The 19,823-nt window shown below is 30.9% G+C and overlaps 4 protein-coding genes across 11 annotated transcripts in view; 3 read left to right on the top strand and 1 right to left on the bottom strand.

Moving 5' to 3' along the window:
• LOC116771568 (uncharacterized) overlaps positions 1-5,448 on the bottom strand; it is an 80,067-nt gene extending 74,619 nt beyond the window's left edge. Inside the window, exon 1 of the mRNA XM_032663452.2 lies at positions 4,774-5,448. Coding sequence (XP_032519343.2) covers positions 4,774-5,040 — 267 coding nt within the window. The 5' untranslated portion in view covers positions 5,041-5,448. The remainder of the gene's footprint in view (positions 1-4,773) is intronic.
• On the top strand, positions 4,503-11,870 carry LOC116771569 (uncharacterized). Of its 5 annotated transcripts, none has more exons than XM_061523399.1 (8): positions 4,503-4,596; positions 7,134-7,214; positions 8,039-8,218; positions 9,029-9,157; positions 10,465-10,621; positions 10,834-10,975; positions 11,180-11,258; positions 11,440-11,870. In XM_061523399.1, the coding sequence occupies exons 2-8, from the start codon at positions 7,135-7,137 to the stop codon at positions 11,675-11,677; spliced, it is 1,005 nt and encodes a 334-aa protein (XP_061379383.1). In that variant the 5' UTR covers positions 4,503-4,596; position 7,134; the 3' UTR covers positions 11,678-11,870. The 5 variants fall into 5 exon arrangements, with proteins under 5 accessions (XP_061379383.1, XP_061379384.1, XP_061379385.1 ...); XM_032663453.2 differs by lacking the exon at positions 4,503-4,596 and adding an exon at positions 5,510-5,823; XM_032663454.2 differs by lacking the exon at positions 4,503-4,596 and adding an exon at positions 6,213-6,334.
• A 1,101-nt stretch (positions 11,871-12,971) lies between these two features.
• On the top strand, positions 12,972-15,828 carry LOC116771149 (enoyl-[acyl-carrier-protein] reductase, mitochondrial). 3 transcript variants are annotated; one of them, XR_009752954.1, is made up of 3 exons: positions 12,998-13,405; positions 13,621-14,758; positions 14,943-15,058. XR_009752954.1 is itself a non-coding variant. In XM_061523173.1 (2 exons), the coding sequence occupies exons 1-2, from the start codon at positions 13,171-13,173 to the stop codon at positions 15,788-15,790; spliced, it is 1,083 nt and encodes a 360-aa protein (XP_061379157.1). In that variant the 5' UTR covers positions 12,972-13,170; the 3' UTR covers positions 15,791-15,828. The 3 variants fall into 3 exon arrangements, 2 of the variants coding, with proteins under 2 accessions (XP_061379157.1, XP_061379156.1); XM_061523173.1 differs by lacking the exon at positions 13,621-14,758 and having other exon boundaries at positions 12,972-13,405; positions 14,943-15,828; XM_061523172.1 differs by lacking the exon at positions 14,943-15,058 and having other exon boundaries at positions 13,621-14,812.
• Positions 15,829-15,918: 90 nt separating this feature from the next.
• On the top strand, positions 15,919-19,822 carry LOC116771435 (uncharacterized). Of its 2 annotated transcripts, none has more exons than XM_061523171.1 (16): positions 15,919-16,064; positions 16,139-16,245; positions 16,324-16,464; positions 16,534-16,628; positions 16,843-16,938; positions 17,080-17,200; positions 17,266-17,326; positions 17,404-17,567; positions 17,677-17,823; positions 17,891-18,025; positions 18,111-18,283; positions 18,672-18,816; positions 19,001-19,129; positions 19,200-19,315; positions 19,398-19,511; positions 19,591-19,822. In XM_061523171.1, the coding sequence occupies exons 2-16, from the start codon at positions 16,140-16,142 to the stop codon at positions 19,786-19,788; spliced, it is 1,941 nt and encodes a 646-aa protein (XP_061379155.1). In that variant the 5' UTR covers positions 15,919-16,064; position 16,139; the 3' UTR covers positions 19,789-19,822. The 2 variants fall into 2 exon arrangements, with proteins under 2 accessions (XP_061379155.1, XP_061379154.1); XM_061523170.1 differs by having other exon boundaries at positions 16,321-16,464.
• Position 19,823: the final 1 nt, after the last annotated feature.

Below are 19,823 nucleotides of genomic sequence, written 5' to 3'. Positions count from 1 at the left end.
ATTATATTGCTTGACCTAAAAATGCCGGGATGACATAGTGTCAGTTAGCGTAAGTTACACGTGTCACTTTCTCCGTCAGTGAACTATTTCGGTACTTGGGTTAGTAAAATACATAAACAGCTGGTAACAGCTGAAATATAAGTTTTATAGCTTTTCAAATATGAATAACTCCGATTTAACATTGTTAGTTCAGTTTTAACTTTATTAATAAATATTTTTTTTTATACTTTAATGAATGCAACAAGACAATTATATCTTTAATGTTCAATTGTTATGGTTGTAAATTTCGTACATATAATCGTATAATGTAATTAAAAAAAACTCCTTTTGAAACACCAAAAATGCAACATCTTAATTAGATAAGGAGGAATTTTTAACGTACAGCATATTTGACAGGATGCACAAAAAAATTTATTCCATATTTATTGGCTTACCAAAGCCTATATATAGATGTCTGTGAAACCATTTTATAAATCGCGTTTTCACGTCTCATTTAACCTCAAAGCAAGTTGTTCTATTTAATCGATAGTATGTTATGTATATATGTACATATGTATACAGGCAACATAGTTATAATTTTCCATAACAGCTCGCATGCTGTATATGTAAGAATATAAGTACTATTAAAATAATTCGATATAAAATCACTGCTACTTATAAATGTTATTAGGTATATCCTAACAATGCAAATCATTTTATAATACTAATTAAATACAAATTTATTTAATTACAGAAATCAGATACAAATATTCAACAATAAGGTAGTTTTTTCTATGTATTGTATTGCGAATTAATGCAATTAGATAATGAAAGCTATTCAACCTCGATTTTATGATAAAAAATACGATATTCATACATCCAAGCCCTTAAAAAAGATAAGTGTTGAAATATTAATGTTATGTATGCGTAAAATGAAAATTGTAATGATTTTTTTGCGAGACCTACATTTTAATGACAAGGTAGGTCAAGAACTCTCGCATGCAACGAGAATATATCATTTCCCATTAGTGATGTAGCTATGAATATATACATGTTAATACCATCACAATATTCATCACCAATTAAAAATTGTTACTAATTGCAATATATAAAACCTCTTTCAATCAACGTATCGTTTAATAGGATGTTGTTATTAATGACAATACAAAAAAAAAATTATAATGTTCTTTGTTCTTCGTGCTCATTTATGTTGCGAACCGTATTATGTGTTTAGTTGTATGTAGTTTATGTTTTAATGTAATAACATATCTATAGATACAAAATATTAAAGTTTTATGACAAAATATGAAAAACAAAAAGCACTGTTTAAGTAATCGTGTCACGTATGTGACAATGGCAGTTTTGTTCACTCTTTGCTAACAAGTAAGAATGTTGTCGATTGGGGACGCATATGATAATACCGAGTTTTTGCAAGAACAATCGTTTTTATTTTGTCGTGACGTTAAAATAAAAATGTTCATAACTTTATTTAGAAAATACTTATTTATGGAAAAGTATGTAGATAATTTTGTTTCCCATGGAAGACGAGAACTTTTTTTTCGTCCGATATTGTCTGGACAATATATCGTAAGGAACTACTTTCAAAGACGGATTGAATTAGAACAAAAATTTGAAATAAATAATAAAAAGTAAACTTCAACTTCTACATACCGGCCATGTAGAAAAAAGTAAAGAAACATTTTAAATCACCCCATTACTTAAAGCATATCATAGTGCCAGTTACGATAACGACATAAATGATTGGTAGATTCCTTCTCTTGCATTACATATAGGACAAAATGATAAATACTTAATAATAAGGATCTTCAGTGGTCTGCATTAAGTTGTAACATACCCCAATGATCGATGCCTTAAGGCCTAGCGAGCCTGGATTCCAGTTTGTTCCACTAGATATTCAACCGGTTTAACTCCAGATACAGTGATAGTCTTCGCCTCACAACCTATGCCCGTTTTTTACATTCCTATTTAAAAAGTTAAGATTTAAAATTGGAACCTTGTATCGATTTCTTCTACTTTCTATTGGTTAAGTGATTCCAAATATGTAATTTTCTTAATCTGGTATCAAATGTGTGTCATGTTCGAAATGAGATAATTCAGAACTAAGAATGCTCCTCTTTGAAATACAATCTTTTTTTTTATTGTATTAAATAAGAAAAAGTAAGAATGAAATTAATAAAATCATTCATTTATTTTCTCTCACTCATGCACCTTTTGTTATTTTTAAGAGATAAGTAACGGAAATGGTATTTTTTTTTGTGCTATAACTAAAGATTTTTGCGAAAAGTTAACAGTTTATACCTATTTGAATATTTTTTATTTATAATTACCGTATACCAATAGATAGTGCGAAGAACAAGAGTGCTCATGTCTGTACGAAAATATCATAGCCGGATGATCAATGAAAATGGCAATACTCCAAACATAACAGTGATGTGTTTATAAACACTGGTTAAGAATAGTCTGTTATAAATTAAATTATCTCATATGACGATTAAAATCGTATACTTTCTACATAAAATGCATGTGAAACCAACGTAACATTTTAAAAGTATAGCTTAAAATATTGAAGTCGAAAAATGTTTTACAGCCATACTTATAGAATTCAGCTCACTTTCGATTAACACATTTTGTTGTTTTAAACATCACCAAATAAATATAATTGTTATGAATATAAATTAACTTCTGGTTAGACGTCACGCGGCATCGCCTAATTAAGGAGACTACCTCAAGCCCGCATGCAAGCACGCGACTTTGATATTGCGACATCACTTTCACTCGTTAACCATAGCGGATTTGCATTTTCTATCATTTCAATGTAATGACATCCTGCTGTATTTAAATAAAAAGTTTTTAATACGACTGTCTTATTGTAATGCAATTTATGTTGATCATCTAATTACAATACATCACATTTATTAAAAATTAGCTTCAAGTGTGCCATTTATTTTGATGTCTCTTATTTTATATTTGTATATCATAAGACGCGTGCCAGTTTTTTTCATAACAAACAATAGTAAGTTGTAAACAATAATCAGGATTCTTTTTTCTGTTCTTGGAACAGGTTCATAAGAATTGCGTATCGTTTTTTTTATGTTGGTATCACTGATTCGTGAAGCGTGATACTAACTAAAGATAAGCCTACACTCGTAAAACATTATTTAAGTTGTAAAAATGTTTATTCACTACTTCACTAGCAAGTGACATTTTAGGATTGTAAATTCGCTCTTACTTTTCTTATGCACTCTTATAAGTTTTTGTAAATATATCCTGTTGTCAGCTTGACCTTAGATATTCGCCTTATTAACTAGTAAACGTAATTTTTTTAATTTAAGGTTTGCTTTTAAAATCCAATTTAATTTATTGCAGTTATAGTTGATATCTGATTTTAAGATTAATTTCAAACCTTTTATCAGAACCATTTGTCTGCTTGAAGTAAGTGATCCGATGATATGTTATTTCCTCAGTTATATGTTCATCGTGTAATGTTAAAGTACAACATGTAGGCGTTCTTCCTCATTGAAGGTAAATGTCATAAGTAATATTGTCTGGCAAACGATGCATTTGATACTATAGAAGAATATTCTAGAACATTCAAACTAAATCTCTTAATAAATACGATTTATTTTGAAGGAAAGGAAAATGTAATCAATTTGGGAAATAATCGAAACAAAGGAAACGAGAAGTTAAGAAATATATTGATAATACAAGCTTAACTGAGATAGATCTATCGATTTGAAATTAATATAGTTCTGACATTTGTTTTTTTCAATATATATTATGATTATATAAATTCAGGTCATATTTATTATTTCTGTTTCGAAATGTTTTTGGCTTTATGCGAAAGAATTTTAAATGGTTATTTTTATTCAAACTTTATTAATTCAATGTTTTAAGATTTTATAAATTTATTAACATTTTAAAAAGGTTTAAATTGTATGCTCAGTAGTAAATATTTTCTAAATTATCAAAATATTTAACAAAACCTTGGTTGCACGCATGAGAAAATACAATTAACGCAACAATAATATGTTGAACTAATTAAATCAAATTATTAATTGCCGGAATCACTAATGTCCTTTATTTTTATAAGGAAATAATTATTGTTCAAAATGAATTGCACTACAGTGATTTTATTTATTAACACGGAAATTTAATTGCAAAATGGCGCCAATGTCTTATGTCACAACTTCGCTATGAATTGATTATTAAGTTACGATATAACTTATAATCTTAAGCTTTATTTTTCTATAGATATAATAGCCTCAGACAGTTTAAATGGTTACCATTTAAAAATCGTAACTAACAGACCCGTAACCAAACAATCAGGAATCTGAACAATCAATTAATGATGAAGCAAAAAAATATATGATTGATTCGATTGATGGCAATTGCGATAATATATCAATGGAGAAAACTATGGTGTGGGTGATGATGGTGAAACAAACTAGACACAAAATCGCAACAAAACGATTGTTGGTACCTACACGTAACGCGATCTATACGATGGAGCGTGTGCTGTGTTTGAATAAAAACGGATATCTGTTGGCTTTATCTGTGATATGTTTGATGTTGTGGATAAAGAAATGTGTCACGAAGGTAAGGTAAATTTAAAAATGCCATCCATCCTCAAATATATATAAACATCATGTTTGTTCTCATGTTTGTACTCATGTTTTGTGAAACTATATATATATTTATTTTGTAGCTGTCTTTCTATTAAGATCTTATAGAATGTTAGGACTACAATAACTATATATATTATACTGTTGTTACCTGTCTCTGTGTTTTGTCTGGGAGAATCACTGACAGTTCGAATGCCCTATTTTTCTTATCACGGCTGCCAGACCTCATCAGTTTTGAGGAGGTGCGCGTGATGCTTTGCGCTTTCTCCGGTAGCTTCAGCGCCACAATAGACATACTGCGCGAGAGTCGCCGGCCCAGCTTGCGCGTCCTTAACGACATGGATCCGCTCAACCCTCTCTTGCGAGGCTCCTGTACGCTTTCCTCTACACCCACACATTGCTCACTTGCACCAGCCATTGCAATTAACCCGACAATAACAATCACATTTCCGTCTAGACGAAGTCACTAGTTCGACACTGAAAGTTACGAGAAAGTTAACACTGAGTCATCCGTAAATCCGTAATTCACTGCACTTCAAGTTTATCCACATCGTAACACCAAAGCAATATTGGACGGGTTGCACGATTCGAGTGGGTCCGTTTCAGATCATATGTTCACGGAGCCGGTTTGAAGATCGTGTTGACCTGACGCGAGAAAAAATATAAGCACTTAACATCGAACCTCCAAAGTAAACAAATCTGTATGCACAGCTATACGCGAAACTCGATGTATTGCGTTTAAATAGGGCGCGTTATCGTAGAGCTTGTTATTGCGGAGTTTGTAACAGCGCGACGTGCTAACGGACCGTCGCGATTCCAACGACTAGAGCGGCTCAGTAGTCAGTGGTCTCAGGTCTGTTGTGTGCAGTCCGCGTGCCGCTTGCCGCCCCCGCCGCCTGACATCGTCACAGCTAGACTAAAATCCAATTACTTATCGAATACTACAGCACTAAATGCGACATTGAACAAATAGCCTTTGTCTGTAACAATGGAGACCAGCGCTCCCACGAAACGTTTGCTCTGAATCAGGACGCTTTTAGTTAACGGGATGTCATCTTTAAATCCAACATAATGGCTTTTGTGATTTTAATTGTTATAGACGCTCGTATATGACAAAATAAATATTTCAAGACCATTTGTATTAATAAATATAGTGTTCATAAGCTCTGTATAAAATGTCGTTCCAACTATTTTATTCAAGGTAAACCTGTTTCATGATCATTAATCTATGAAATAAATATTCTAGTATATTACATTTTTTTCATTATTTAACGTTAAATCTCTTAAACGCTTTCATCGTTATTTTTAATTGCTGCCCGTAAGTGTTGCAGAGCTCATAATATCTGTAATTAATGTCTATTAACACACGTCACCAAGTTAACGCTTTCTTTATAAGGCAAGGGCAATTAGACTTTCCTTTATTCCTTGTAATTTGATATAAAAACAATTTGCTATATTTAAAAAAAAAACAAACAGTGGTAAGACTACTAATACACGTACTTTTTTTTTATTATTTATGCTATGGCTTCATTACACGTATTTTTATAGTATATTCGATGGCGGTAAAAAGTTTCTATACAGATAAAATGACATTGAATGTCAAATCGGGTCATTAAATCATAATGTGAAGTTTTTTGGAAATTATTTTTGTACGCATACTAAACAATAAATGTTTATTCTATATATACATTTGTAATAACTAAGAATATTGTGTAAGTAATTTATATTTTACACGTAGTGTAATATTTAATATATGATTTAATTATTGTTATTACCACAATATTCATTGACAATTACTACTTTAAGGTAGGAAACCTTGTATGGATTGTATTATAGAAGATTTCTATCTACTTCAAAGAAAATTACATTAAACATTTTCGCGTATATATAAAGTTTTTTTTTAATAAGTAATAAGCTTAGTGCAATAAGTTATTTCATGAATTATTAATGCATTTATTACCTTTTCTCAAATATATAAAAACGTAGGGATATTGCATGAACAAATTTAAATACATAAAAACATTTACATGTGTGCGTATCAGTGATTCATGAACGGTCAAAATTATTTTGATTGCTTATTGTAATTACGTTGCTATAATTCTGGAATAGTAGATATACCTAATGCTTATCACAGTACCTTTAGATACGGAGCAAAAAGTGGTTCAAACTATTTTTTTTAATATAATGATAATTAATCGGTAATATATTTAAAGATAATTTATTTTGACCACCGTTCCTTGTTTTGTGTGGTTAATGTCACAATGTACGTGACCTTCGACAGCACTAGCCCAGCGACTTTCGAACAATACACACTAACATTACCTACAAGCGTGTGGTCGGTTGTTAGTTGTTACATATTTCTTTATTATTGAAAATAATCATAAATAACTAAATGATATGCCGTATTCTAAAAGAAGAGTTAGGTACATGTTTGATACTTGAATATCCCAATTATTTTTTATTCTATAGATCTATCTTAAGTATTCCTGAAGTAAATTTATTGAATTGCAGAATGACTGAAACAGCTTGGAGAAGAAATGTCGATTGGAAGGCGCGTTATTCTAAACTGTATTCGTCACGAGGCTTATCACAGTAAGAATATCTATGAGTATTCACTAATGGATAGTTTTATATTTAAACCGACCTGCAATTTAAACCAGTCCAACGTTACCAAAGTATCGCATTACATGAATAATCTCATTAATTGATAACCCGTATTAAAACACTGCTAACAGCTGAATAGGTTTGATATCATTTTTGTTTATGTAACAATAATATATATATTAATAAATCAACTTTAAAATTCCTAGTACTTCTACCAAGGCCTTTTAACTGGTACAATAAAACCTTTTGAGTCACAGCGTGAGTCACGCTTAGAGAAAAAATTGACGCAGCATCACAGTTTCATTGAAGATATTTCAATGAGTTCAATCGTTAACCGCAAATATAAATATCGTATTTTGAATATAAATTTCTTGTTATTTTATACTCAAAAGTACAAAGTTATAACCTATTGTCGACAAACAAGAGGTAAACCTAATTGCTTATAAAGTTTTTCAGGTTTTATGAATCACTGAATCATTCCTTGTAACAAGGATCACTGAATCCCTTTTTGTTGCCATTATAATAAATGAGTTCTCCTGAGTGAAGGCAAAATGCATAAAAATATTATTATACTACTTGAAGTATGTATTTTAAAAAGAATATAATTTGTCAGAAACTTAATGTCATATATATAAATATATATATATTCGATAGAAAAGTTAGGAAACACATTTTTCAAATGAAACTTTCGTAGTTATATACGTAATTTTAGACAAATACATAATTTAATGATGTCGTCGAATGTAATATAATTAATTAAAAGAACTAATTAGATTTTTTCTAATCTACCAACTTAAAATACAACTGTTTAGGCCCAAAAAAGAAGAGGCAAGCCGGATCTCATTCATGAGCAATGAAACAACTCCGTACGCATCACTCCTAATGGAAATCCGTGCTAACCGCCGCGAAAGTTCCACAGACTCACAAATAAATTCACCAATTGGTCTAACTTCCCTGATGTCGGAGCGCAGTGGAAGCTATGGATCACAAATGTTTGTATATTTCAAACCGATAATTCATAATTTAATTTTGATAATTATCCTTCGAATTATTAGCAATAATCTAAGAATTAAAGAACATTAATAATCAAAAATATAATAGTAGATAAATAATCTAGTTCATCTTAAAGAGCATCACTATGGTAGCAAATAGCGGAACTTGATTACCGGTTTTGTGACCATAACACTTATTTGTACACACTATATTATAGAACAGAAATACACATGTCTAATAAACAACAATTAATTTACATAAACGCTAGTTACAGTATGAAAAACACTACTCTTACGATTTACAACAAAGTTGTATGTTTTCTCGCAACACAAAATTTTATGCTCACATATTGTTAGCGTGCATTACAAAGTTCAATTGTTAAATATAAAATTATTTACATTGCTCGAACAGGACAATTAATAAAACATTTTCTTCTCATTTATTTACAATTCTTATAATTAATCAATCATCTTATCTCTGATCATATATTTGCATACGTTTGAACACGCGTTACATTATAAATCTCACATTATTATTTCAGTGAATCATTTATATACGGCATGATGAAACATAAACAAATTCTTAGTTTGTTGTCATTTCACACTAAGCCTGTATTTATTATCTTAAATATTTGCTTTAATATACTTTCAGCACTACTATAAAATGCGACGGTTATGTCTCGCGAAAGCGAACAAAGCGTAAAGCTATGTACATAATACATATCTGTTTACAGTGTTTAAAATTTATTTTTTCATATATTATTTTAAAGTTTATATCTATACAACTTTTTGAGTATATAATTTTTAAAGGTTAAAATATAACGATTTGGGAGGAACCGAGACTACACTTCTAGACATGGTTCGATCAAGAAGTTGCGAAGTTCAAGATGAAATTCAAGATGAAATACAGCCTCCACCATGCACTGAGCGCCCTGAATAGTAAATACAAAATATAATTTCAATAAAAAAAATAACAATATATGAATAAATTTTAACCGAACTTCAAACAAGTCAATCTATAAACCGTCCAATGTTTTATACATTTAAAAATTAAATCCGAGATCTGCATTCTGCAGTTGTGCTCACGTAACGGCTACACTACTCGATAGATGTCACTAAATATTTATAAGCATTCAAACTTCTCATACAAACTTCTTTTAATCTAAAAAGAAATATAACGGTATATTCCATTAAGTGTCAACATTTTTTAAAAGCCCTGAATGTTGTGTGATGTATCTTTCTTACATTAACCAATATTTTGTCGATAGATGATCATTAATAAAACGAATTAATACAAAATTATTAACAATAGTAACAAATGTCTGACGTCACATCATAACACCACAGATAACATTTCCCCCTCGACTTTCACTCTATTCAATTAAGTATATAACTAAAGCCTTCTCACACTCTGCAATGTATCAGTCAATGGTCGCTTGCTACATTATTACAATAAAGTTTTATGGTTTCGCAAAATTTGAGATTCGATCGTAAATTTAATATTAAAAAGTTAGTTTGGTTTCATATAGAAGATTTTATATTCAATTGATTTCATAAGGAAGTCAAAATCATATATTAGATCACAGTAACTAATAGTATGATGATTTATTTGAATAGGTTCTTTTGACGCTGAGATTAAAAATTTTATTAAATAAAAAAAAATACTCGTTATCTAATATTTATATTACCACGAGTAAGGCATTTAAACGAGTAATCATAGGCTAAAAACGCTTAACATCATTTAGGAAAAGAGCTGATTTTATTACACTGGTGGACCGGAATAAACAAGCATAGCTCTAAAACTGGCTGTATAATGAATGAATGAATGCCTTTTAGACCTATCATGCCACAGATAGATAAACAACACACACGGACATTCATACCTTTCGAAATCAAACTTACAGACCCCTGTTTTTACGTGAGGTGATGAAAACACTTATAAATTGAGAATACTTAGTAAAATATTAATATAGAGAACTAACTGTTACATGATAGAAAGCTTTTTCGTTTGTTTTTTACTAGTTTATAAAGTTATTGATGTAAATTTCTAACATATATGAATTGCGTTTTATATCCTTCATTATAATGTAACATTAAAATAGCAGCAACAATTAAATATAAAAATACAAATAAAATAACCTTTTATATTTCCGGACAACTCTTCAATATCGGTTCGGAACGGTTTGCTAATCATTTGTTCCATCAATGTTATCTATCTATGTATGTATCTTACAACATATTTTAAGTGATGACCCGTTGGAATCCTGTGTTCACGGATTAAGCTACCGCGTCCCGGAACGGAGCGTGTCTCGATCGAGGTCTCGCGTCTCCCGGATGTCAATGAGACGGGACATGGACATTCCATCCATACTCGCCTTTACCGCGTCACCGACACCCTCACCGGTGAATATATTATAATATCAAACAATATCCACAATTATTAATATATAATTATAAATATTCTAATTTAGAATATTATTGAGCTATCTGTAAATATTTCCAAGCGGTGCTAATACTAAAAACCTTAAAAAAAAATCACATCAATCTTGTTCTTTACAAAAATTATGGCGGGTATTATGTAATCTGTAATATTAAAATATTTTATATTATTGTAGATGTGCCTTGGAATTCCAGCTTTTCAAAAAGCTAAGCCTCAAGGAGTGGAAATTCCACGTTGGTCTATACGACGTTCTGTTTGTCCGGTCTGTTCCCAGAAATGGAGAGACAAAAGCTCTGTGAAAAATATAAAATATTCAGGTGAAAAAAGTTATTCATTATAAGTGCTAGGTAAAATGTTAGTTGTTAGAAATGTATAAACGGAAATCAAAGTAAATATTTACTTGTACAAAAGTGCTTCCATCACCGTGTGCGTGTTTATTGTTTAGGGATAGAGGAAGCGTAATATCTATTAAAATTATTAATGATTAGGTTACTATGAATAATTATTCCTTTTCAATGTAGGTTTGAAAAGAAATATATCGAACGAACTTCCATCCGTTAAAGCTCCAGCTCGGATACGAACATCAGCTAACATGGAATAGTAAGTGTTTTAATGGCCTCAATTCTACACCTAATATGTATTTTTCAATTGTATTGCTTATAAAACAGTCCACTACTTAAAACTATGCAGCCTATATTAAAAAAGGAAACCTTCTTAGAAGCCCTAACTTATATATATTTTTTTTATTATTAAATATGGAATGCTATTTTCTTTTTGCCAGTATTCCGCGCCCCGTGCCAGCTGCTCTAGATCAAGATGCCGGTATAGTGCAGGGTGGCCTCCGTCACGGCAGCGCTTCCTGGCTGTTGACTAGAGCTCGGCGGTTCAGAACACCCAAGCTACAAATGCCTCCGCCTGAGGCGACAGCGCCTCCTAGCTGTAGCGCTCCTCTCGCTCGGAAAGATCTAGAACTTCGTGTTTCACAATTCCTTTCTGATACATTTAAGATATCTCCTTAAAGTTGAGCATATACAAATTCCCATAAAAATATGAAAAGTTCACTGGGGTCTTCAAATGGAAGTCAATGAAATGAAAAAAGATAAATGGCTCAACATAACTTGAATATTTTATCAAAAAAATTATACTTCTTTATCAAATTTATCAATTAGAAATCAATTATTTTTACGACATTAATAAATGAATTACAATATATTATTTGGCATTTCATTAATTTTAAAATACAAATATTTTGTAAAATGATGTAAATCCTTAATTTGTTTCATGGAAAAAAAAATACTGCGAGTCTAAAAAGTCCTTTGAACTGAAAAAAATAATAATATATATATGTATATTAATACAATATTGATGTTTTCTTTAATAATGTACATTAAAGGGGAATTATTTTTTAAAAATCATTTCATCTAAATGTGCTACATTTCGTTTTTGGCACTCCTATAAACGGCGACTAAAATTTTTTTTCTCTGCATGGCTAGTACGCTTTGACGTTGCTTGACTTTTCTCGCTGGATATTTTCTTTTAGTTTATTAATTGATTTTGAATTTGATTCGTACATGTTAAACTTAAGGTAACCCTTATTAAAAAAATCCTTTGGACTCAAAACCGGGCTACGTGGTGGCCAGGGAATGCCTGTTCTATGAGATATTACTTTACAGACGACGGGCATAGCGGTGGTAGAGGTATGGAAAGTTGTGCCATCTTGTTGCAACCAGGTCTAGGTTTTGAAACTTGAAAAATTATACAACTCTAGTGTAAAAAAATCCTCAATCATTAGTAAAAGCAACCGCACGACCATCTTCGTTTCCAAAATTATGACTTTAGGCTTTTGATATTTATAACGTGGGCTTTTCGCTACTCTAACAGTGACAGTTTTGCCAATAGACATGGCCGTTGATGTGAAAGTCAGTCAGAGATTAACAAGTTGTTAAATTAATTCTAGCGGTTCAGCATTTCATTTACGAAATTAAGTGTATTGGTAGGATCAATATCTATCTATAATTCCAAAAGACCGTTGGTGCTTTCTCCGCACTCTGTGCGCCATTCTTGCTCTCCATTTGCATTTTTTTCTGAATTTAAATATCAAAGGACTTATGGGACACCCTTTAAAATTTAGTAAGCCCTATAGATATGAAATCAGATTTGTCGAAAGTTTGAATTGTAATTATTTTTATATGATGAAATCAAAATAAAATAGTAACCCAACAGACTTTATTCCTGACAAAATAAAAAAAGGAAACATAAACACAGTCCTACATATTCACAGTCTTTTCCTAGAAAATGACAATTTGAGTTTTTTAGTGTCACTGTCAACATCAAAAATATTTATAATTTACATGACATTTGGTAAAAAGATTTTGTATTATTATAAATATTAATTATCTTGGCCTTACAATTTTACCTCGATAAGAAACATAATAAAATTATACAGTGCATTGCATTTATATTCTGAATTATAAAGTACAATAAAAGAAACTGTTATATTCCCAATAACACAATGTCAATTTTCCATCTCGTACGAGGTGGATGGAGAAGTCTAGGAAATTCTTCGATTACTTTTCACAAAAATGTAAGAAATCTAACATCAAAAAACCTATTTTACGCCGAATTTGGCGATCCGCTTCATGTTGTCAGAATGAAAGAAGTTGAGGTGCCTCCACTTAAAAATCAAGAAGTTCTTGTAAGGATGTTAGCAGCACCGGTCAACCCGGCGGATATAAATACTATTCAAGGTACTAAATAATATTTGATAAACTTAATTTTTCACCACAGAAACTATTATATGAAGTGAAGAAAATTTTTTATTCAATTAATATTATAAATGAAGACAAGATAAGGTATTTTACTTACTTTTTTTTTAAATTAAAGTTGTAATATTTGTAGTTATCTCCAATAACTTTAAATTAAAAGTTTTTCCATATCTCTGTAAATATTATACTTGTTTTAGGCAAATATCCAGTCAAAATTACACTGCCATCTATCCCAGGTAATGAAGGAGTTGGTGTTGTTGAAAGTGTGAGTGATGGAGTGAAGAACATTTGTCCTGGAGACAGAGTCATTATAGTTAAACCATTAAATGGTACTTGGAGGGATGTGGCCATTCTGAATCAGCAAGTATTGAGAGTTGTTCCTAAAGAACTTGGTCTAGTCGAAGCAGCTACGCTTACTGTTAATCCTTGTACTGCATACAGAATGCTATCAGACTTTAAAAATGTTAAAGATGGTCTTGTGGTTATACAAAATGGAGCAAATAGCGCTTGTGGTCAAATGGTAATACAAATCTGCAAGGCATGGGGAGTAAAAAATATAAATATAGTCAGAAACCGTCCTGAAATCAATGAATTGAAGGAGTATTTAAAATGTTTAGGTGCAACATATGTTCTCACTGAGGAGGAGTTGCGGACAACAACTATATTTAAAGAAAATAAAATTGATAGACCATCATTGGCATTGAATTGTGTTGGTGGGAAAAATGCTTTAGAAATGGTAAGACATTTGCAGAAATCTGCTGCGGTTGTAACTTATGGGGCAATGTCGAGAGAACCTGTGACTATTCCAAATGCCTCACTTATCTTCAAAAACATATCCTTCCACGGATTCTGGATGACAGCTTGGAATGAGAAAGCTCCTCAGGATAAGAAAGAGGATATGATCTGTGATATTATTAGCCTAATGCTCGAAAAGAAACTTAATTGCCCTGTTCACAAGATGGTAAAATTTGATGATTATAAAACAGCTATAGGACAAACACTATCTACAAAAGGTTTTACTGGATGTAAATACCTATTAGATTTCTCTGCTTAATAAAAATTCTGGCAATTATTATTTTAGCAGAGGCTATTTATTCATCGGCTTAACAAAGCTCAACAGTGTATATTTTCATTCGTTAAGTTTCATATTGCTACAAAACCGGAATCTTCAATAACTTGGCTATAGTTGGATTTATATAAATATGAGGGTACTTGACAAAATAATTTGAAATAAAGTAGTTTATTAGTAATTCTTAATATGTAATATGATGTATAATAATATATTATGTATATTATGGTAAAGATATGCATGTGAAAACACAACAGGTTGTTAATGTAAGTTAAAATGTTATAGTGTTATTTAAAATATTAAACTATAAAATAAAAACATTTCTTTGTTTTTTTTTTATAATATATAATTATTTTCAATGAATGTAAATGCAAAGGTCTAGAATTAGAATCTTCTATAAATAATAAAAAATAGTTATAATAATATTTACAATCCCTGCTTGATTTGCAGGTAGGAACCCAATTCTTCCCCGTTTGCCAAGTATCCCTGGAGATGAAGGTGTTGGTGATGTCGTAGAAATTGGTGAACTAGTGTGTGCTGTAGAACCTGGTGAAAGAGTAGTGTTAACATCAAGAATGCTTGGTACTTGGTGCAAATACGGAATTTATAATGAACGAGATGTCCATGTTATTTCCCCAAATATTCCCCTCCCTGAAGCAGCTATGTTAACGATAGCACCTTGTACTGCCTACCGCATGCTCAAAGATTTCAGGAAGATGAAACCTGGAGATACTGTAATACAGAACGCTGCTAATAGCCCTTGTGGTCAATCAGTAATACAACTTTGTAAGGCATGGGGCATAAATACATTGAATATAGTCGCTAGTCATTGTGGTTATGAATGTGTAAAAGAAAATCTTTTGAAAATAGGAGCTACAGCAGTTTATACTCTTGAAGAGGCGGAAGAACTTATGGTTTTTAACACATCTGTAACTAGACCTGTTTTAGCTTTAAACTGTTTAGGGGGTAGATTTGAGGATGTACTGTTACGACTTCTAGACAAATCGGGTACAATTGTATACTATGGTTGTGCTTTTGATATACCGATTTGTAAACATATCCTACGTTCGGATGTATTTTTTAATAGATTTCATCTAGGTGCTTGGGACGCTTATGCAAGTGTTCTTGAAAAGGATGTTATGATGAACAGAATTGTTAATTTAATTGTGCAGGGGAAATTTAAAGCTCCTTTTTACAAGCCTTTAGAAATTAAAAATTATATATACGCATTACAAAACACTGTTCATTGTGAAGCATTTGCGACAACTAATTTTGTCTTTGACTTCACTTTAACATAAGACAAATTTTCCGTTTTAAAGTTACGTGTCCTTTGTGAACATATTTTAACTGATTTGAGATAATCTGTGCCGTGTTAAAATCAAAATTATTGTTTGACATTTGACAACCTTAAGAATATGAATTTGAAGTTAAATCGATTGTTTTGGTTAATATTTTAGTAATGCTAATTTGAGTATAGATATTCATATAATTGCGATTTCTCTAAATTAAAGGTTTCAAGTATTAAAAAGACTTTTTCTTTGTTTATAACCCTCATTGATGGACAAAGACAAGGTTAGTAGTATATTCTATTAAGTTTCTTTTAATTTTCTGAACATTTCTGTTTTTAAATTCGAGAAAATCCATAGCATGGATAAAGAAACTTATGAAACATATGAATACCTCGAAGCTGATAGCGGCGACAATGATACAAGCGAGTTTTTTGTTGTCCAAGGTGATGGAACATTTCTTAGTGGTAAGCATTGATTATTATCATTTATAGACTTTATTTGGTGCAATAGTCATTTCATTTGAATATTTTTTAAACCAGTAGATAGGCCAATTCAATATGTAAGGCAAGTTGAAAGTGCTAAGGATAATTTGGATGAGAGCCAGTCCTGCGCTGTCTATGATGTCACACCCCAACAGTTTTATGTTGATGTTGATGAATCCTCCGAACTTATATCAGTTTCAGGTAAGTGTGACAAATTTGTAGTAATTCTTTTTTTTTAACAATATATTTAACAGCTATCTCTCATTGCAGACCAATTTATTCTGCCTGGTGGAGACAATAATCCGTACTCAAATAGTTTTTTATTACAATCAGCTTCAAATAGCAAAGAGGATCATGTTGAACAGGTAATCAGTGTTATATGAAATCTAGATTAATTAATTAATTTTTTGAAATTGGATACAAAATATGTGTTTACTCAACAAAATCTTTGTGACAAAGCATCATAAAACAAAAATGTGTAAGATCTCTATTTAAAATTTTTTCTTATACATAATGTTTTATCAAATATAAAACTATGTAATTTTATAAAGGGTGTAATAAATTAAGCAATTTCTGTAGATGGATGAAGACACGATAGAGGACACAAAAGAGGATGTAGCAAGTACCACACTATCTGAAGGAGGTAGCAATAAAGCTAATGGTGATTGTACTGAGGTATTGCAATGTTATAAAATATCATAAATTTCATTGGTATTCATTTATAAACATTTTTGTACAGTTGTCACATTGTTTAACCATTTGTTTACACATATACATGTAGTTACATATTTTAATTATAAAATATACCAATTTCAGATAACATTAAGCGATGAACAATATCAATTATTGAAGAGAAAAGGATGGATATTACTGGAAATAAATGACAAAGTGTTCTTGCTAGATACATTAGGATTACACGACATAACAGCAGACGAAAGTATGTATTTCATATATAATATTAATTTGTATTAAACATACATATTTATGATTTGATTGTTTTAGAATTAATCCAGAAGCTAAAGAATGAAATTGACGATGATAACAGTGAAGATATCAACCAGAAGTAATATTTTCAGTCTTTATTACTTAATTTTTTATTTTATTATCTTATTGTATTAAATGGTCGTTGAATAATTTTAGTCCTGTTAAAATTGAAGAAACTAGTTATATTGAACCTAAGTATGAAATGACGGAAGGCGATGAAAATAATGAAGAAGAGACACTTCACTTTATTGTTGAAGGCGACCAAATTATAGCTGATGGTAATTCACAGGAGGTCTCGGAATACTCTGAGAATGATCATGGTACATATAATATTAATTATTTTACCTAACTTATTTTTTTTAATATATCTTAATAATTCTTATTTTAAATTTTTTGATGAATGTTTAATAAATACATTTATATTCACAGAAATATTACAAGTTGAAACAATAGAGGAGGAACAAGATGAGGCGATCAGAGTTGAACATGACTATGTGCAACTGAATTCTGTGAAAGATACAAAATGCAAACGGGAGAATGATGTTTTGAGATTAAAAACCAAATTCTCATTCAGAGGTTGGTGCTAACATTACTTTATATATTTTATTACGATTGTTGCATTTTTTGTTTTCTTCATTTACAGACATTCCATCAGAAATAGTTTTGGGTAAAACAACAACGGGTAAAAAATTGGTGGCCAGAGTGGTCAAGACTGAGGCACCGGTGGATCCCAAACAAGCAAATCTTAAACTAGCCCAACAAAATGGACAACAGCAATGTAAAAAAGATATTATCTTATTAAGTTATTTAAATATCATATATTTTTTAATTATTATTTTATGCTCCATTACATATAAATACAGGTACAACAACTTTAGAAGAATTCAAATTCGAAAATTTAATTCAACAAGCTCTAAGAGGCTATGACACGTGTAGTGTGAAGGACATATCAGCAGCCGAGACAGTCGTTGAACAACTCCTACGGGTACCCGAATTCAAACCGGCTATTATTGAACGGCGATTGATGATTACTAAGGTAAATGATTAATTCATTAATGATTACCTAAGATTGTAAAGGTTTTTATTATTAATTTTATTTATTAATACATTGATTAAAAAGAAAATTATAATTAAACTTGATCATTCCATATTAATAACTTGCTCTCAAAATTTAATTTAAAGTGAAAAATAATTAACCAGTCAAGTCTTATAAAATTAAAAATTTATTACCCCATTAAATGAAATGTTTGTTAAATAATTCCTTTCATAGTTACATGTAGTTATGTACTACTCAACAATTACTGACAAAACTTATTTTCAATTTTCTAACGCTAACAAATGTTCCAGTGTGATAAGTTAGTAAAAGATACAAAGTAATAAGACTTAGTAGTAATATTAAATAATTAATATCTTTTAATGTCCAGGTGGTTATACTACAAGACACGTCCGGTAACGTGTTCAAGGAGGGTAGGGCGACTTTAGTGACGGGGCGAGCTGTACTCGAGGGTACCCGAGGGTGGCGGTTCATGTTCCTGCCTACTATGCTGCCGCGGCTGCTGGGAGAGGAAGGTTAAGACTGCTTTCAAGTACATGTTTATGTTTGTATATGGTAGGGTGTCGTCTATGTGTGTGTGTGTATTTGAATATGTGTTGTTTCTATGTATGTAGCTCTAGGATATGATTATATTTATATATCGGACTTCAATAGTAAATTAATTATATTTTATCTTTCATTAATATAAAATGTTTTTAGACGATGATGATGATGAATTACAAGAAAGATCTGAGGAGTTGGATGATGATATTTTCTTGCACATCCATATAAGAGAGACAAAAGATTCTGATGGCATAACCAGAATTTCAATAACTCTTAATAAGAGACGTGAGTATGCAATTACATAAAAGATTAATTTTCATATAACGTAATTATAACACGTTTTTTCCATTTAAAGATATTCCTATAAAAACTATGACCGAGATGAAATCTCGATATCCCAAAACTGCTTTTGCGTGTAGTGCCTGTGCTGCTGTATATAAAACAGAGGAGGGGCTTAGGCTTCATCAAGAGGTAAGATTTTTTTGATATTATCATCTAATTTTTTGATTTTATTTTATAAAGTAGCTAAAACAAACATTATTTTTCTATGTAGACTGAATGTATGGAGACTGAAACACCTCTAACTATAGATGCCGATGACACAAGTGATCTATACAGTGTCATCGGTACTGTTAAAGAGAAGCAATATATTTGTAACCAGTGTCATGTAAGTATTATGTAGAGACTTGTTGAATGGGTACTCATATAAAGAAATGACAAAAGTTAAATAATTTACGCATTTCCAGTTGGTATTTAACAAGCTGAATAACTGCCAGCGGCATGTTAAGCTTCATTATAAACAAGATCCGGAGAACTCCAGACAGGAAGTACCAAAGAAGACTGAAGGTGCCTATAAATGCAAGATGTGCCCAAGCACTTATCATCACGCCGCCACACTATCAAAACATATTGTATCTAAGCATATTAAAATAAGGTCTACTTGATGGATGTATGGAATTATATACTGTAGTCATATAAT

The sequence above is a fragment of the Danaus plexippus genome, chromosome 17, assembly GCF_018135715.1.
Source record: "Danaus plexippus chromosome 17, MEX_DaPlex, whole genome shotgun sequence".
In the NCBI taxonomy this organism is placed as follows: Eukaryota; Metazoa; Arthropoda; class Insecta; order Lepidoptera; family Nymphalidae; genus Danaus; species Danaus plexippus.
This window is presented reverse-complemented; position numbering and strand designations above follow the sequence as displayed.

Bases quoted from the DNA above. Each gene is read 5' to 3' on its own strand.
- LOC116771569 (XM_032663453.2), top strand. From the start codon at position 5,798: ATGTCGTTCCAACTATTTTATTCAAG. The intron at 5,824-7,133 runs GTAAACCTGTTT...ATTGAATTGCAG, and splicing joins TTCCAACTATTTTATTCAAG to AATGACTGAAACAGCTTGGA. The intron at 7,215-8,038 runs GTAAGAATATCT...ACAACTGTTTAG, and splicing joins TCGTCACGAGGCTTATCACA to GCCCAAAAAAGAAGAGGCAA.
- LOC116771435 (XM_061523170.1), top strand. From the start codon at position 16,140: ATGGATAAAGAAACTTATGAAACATATGAATACCTCGAAGCTGATAGC. The intron at 17,568-17,676 runs GTACATATAATA...TTATATTCACAG, and splicing joins ATACTCTGAGAATGATCATG to AAATATTACAAGTTGAAACA. The intron at 18,284-18,671 runs GTAAATGATTAA...TTTAATGTCCAG, and splicing joins GGCGATTGATGATTACTAAG to GTGGTTATACTACAAGACAC.
- LOC116771149 (XM_061523172.1), top strand. From the start codon at position 13,171: ATGTCAATTTTCCATCTCGTACGAGGTGGATGGAGAAGTCTAGGAAAT. The intron at 13,406-13,620 runs GTACTAAATAAT...TACTTGTTTTAG, and splicing joins GGATATAAATACTATTCAAG to GCAAATATCCAGTCAAAATT.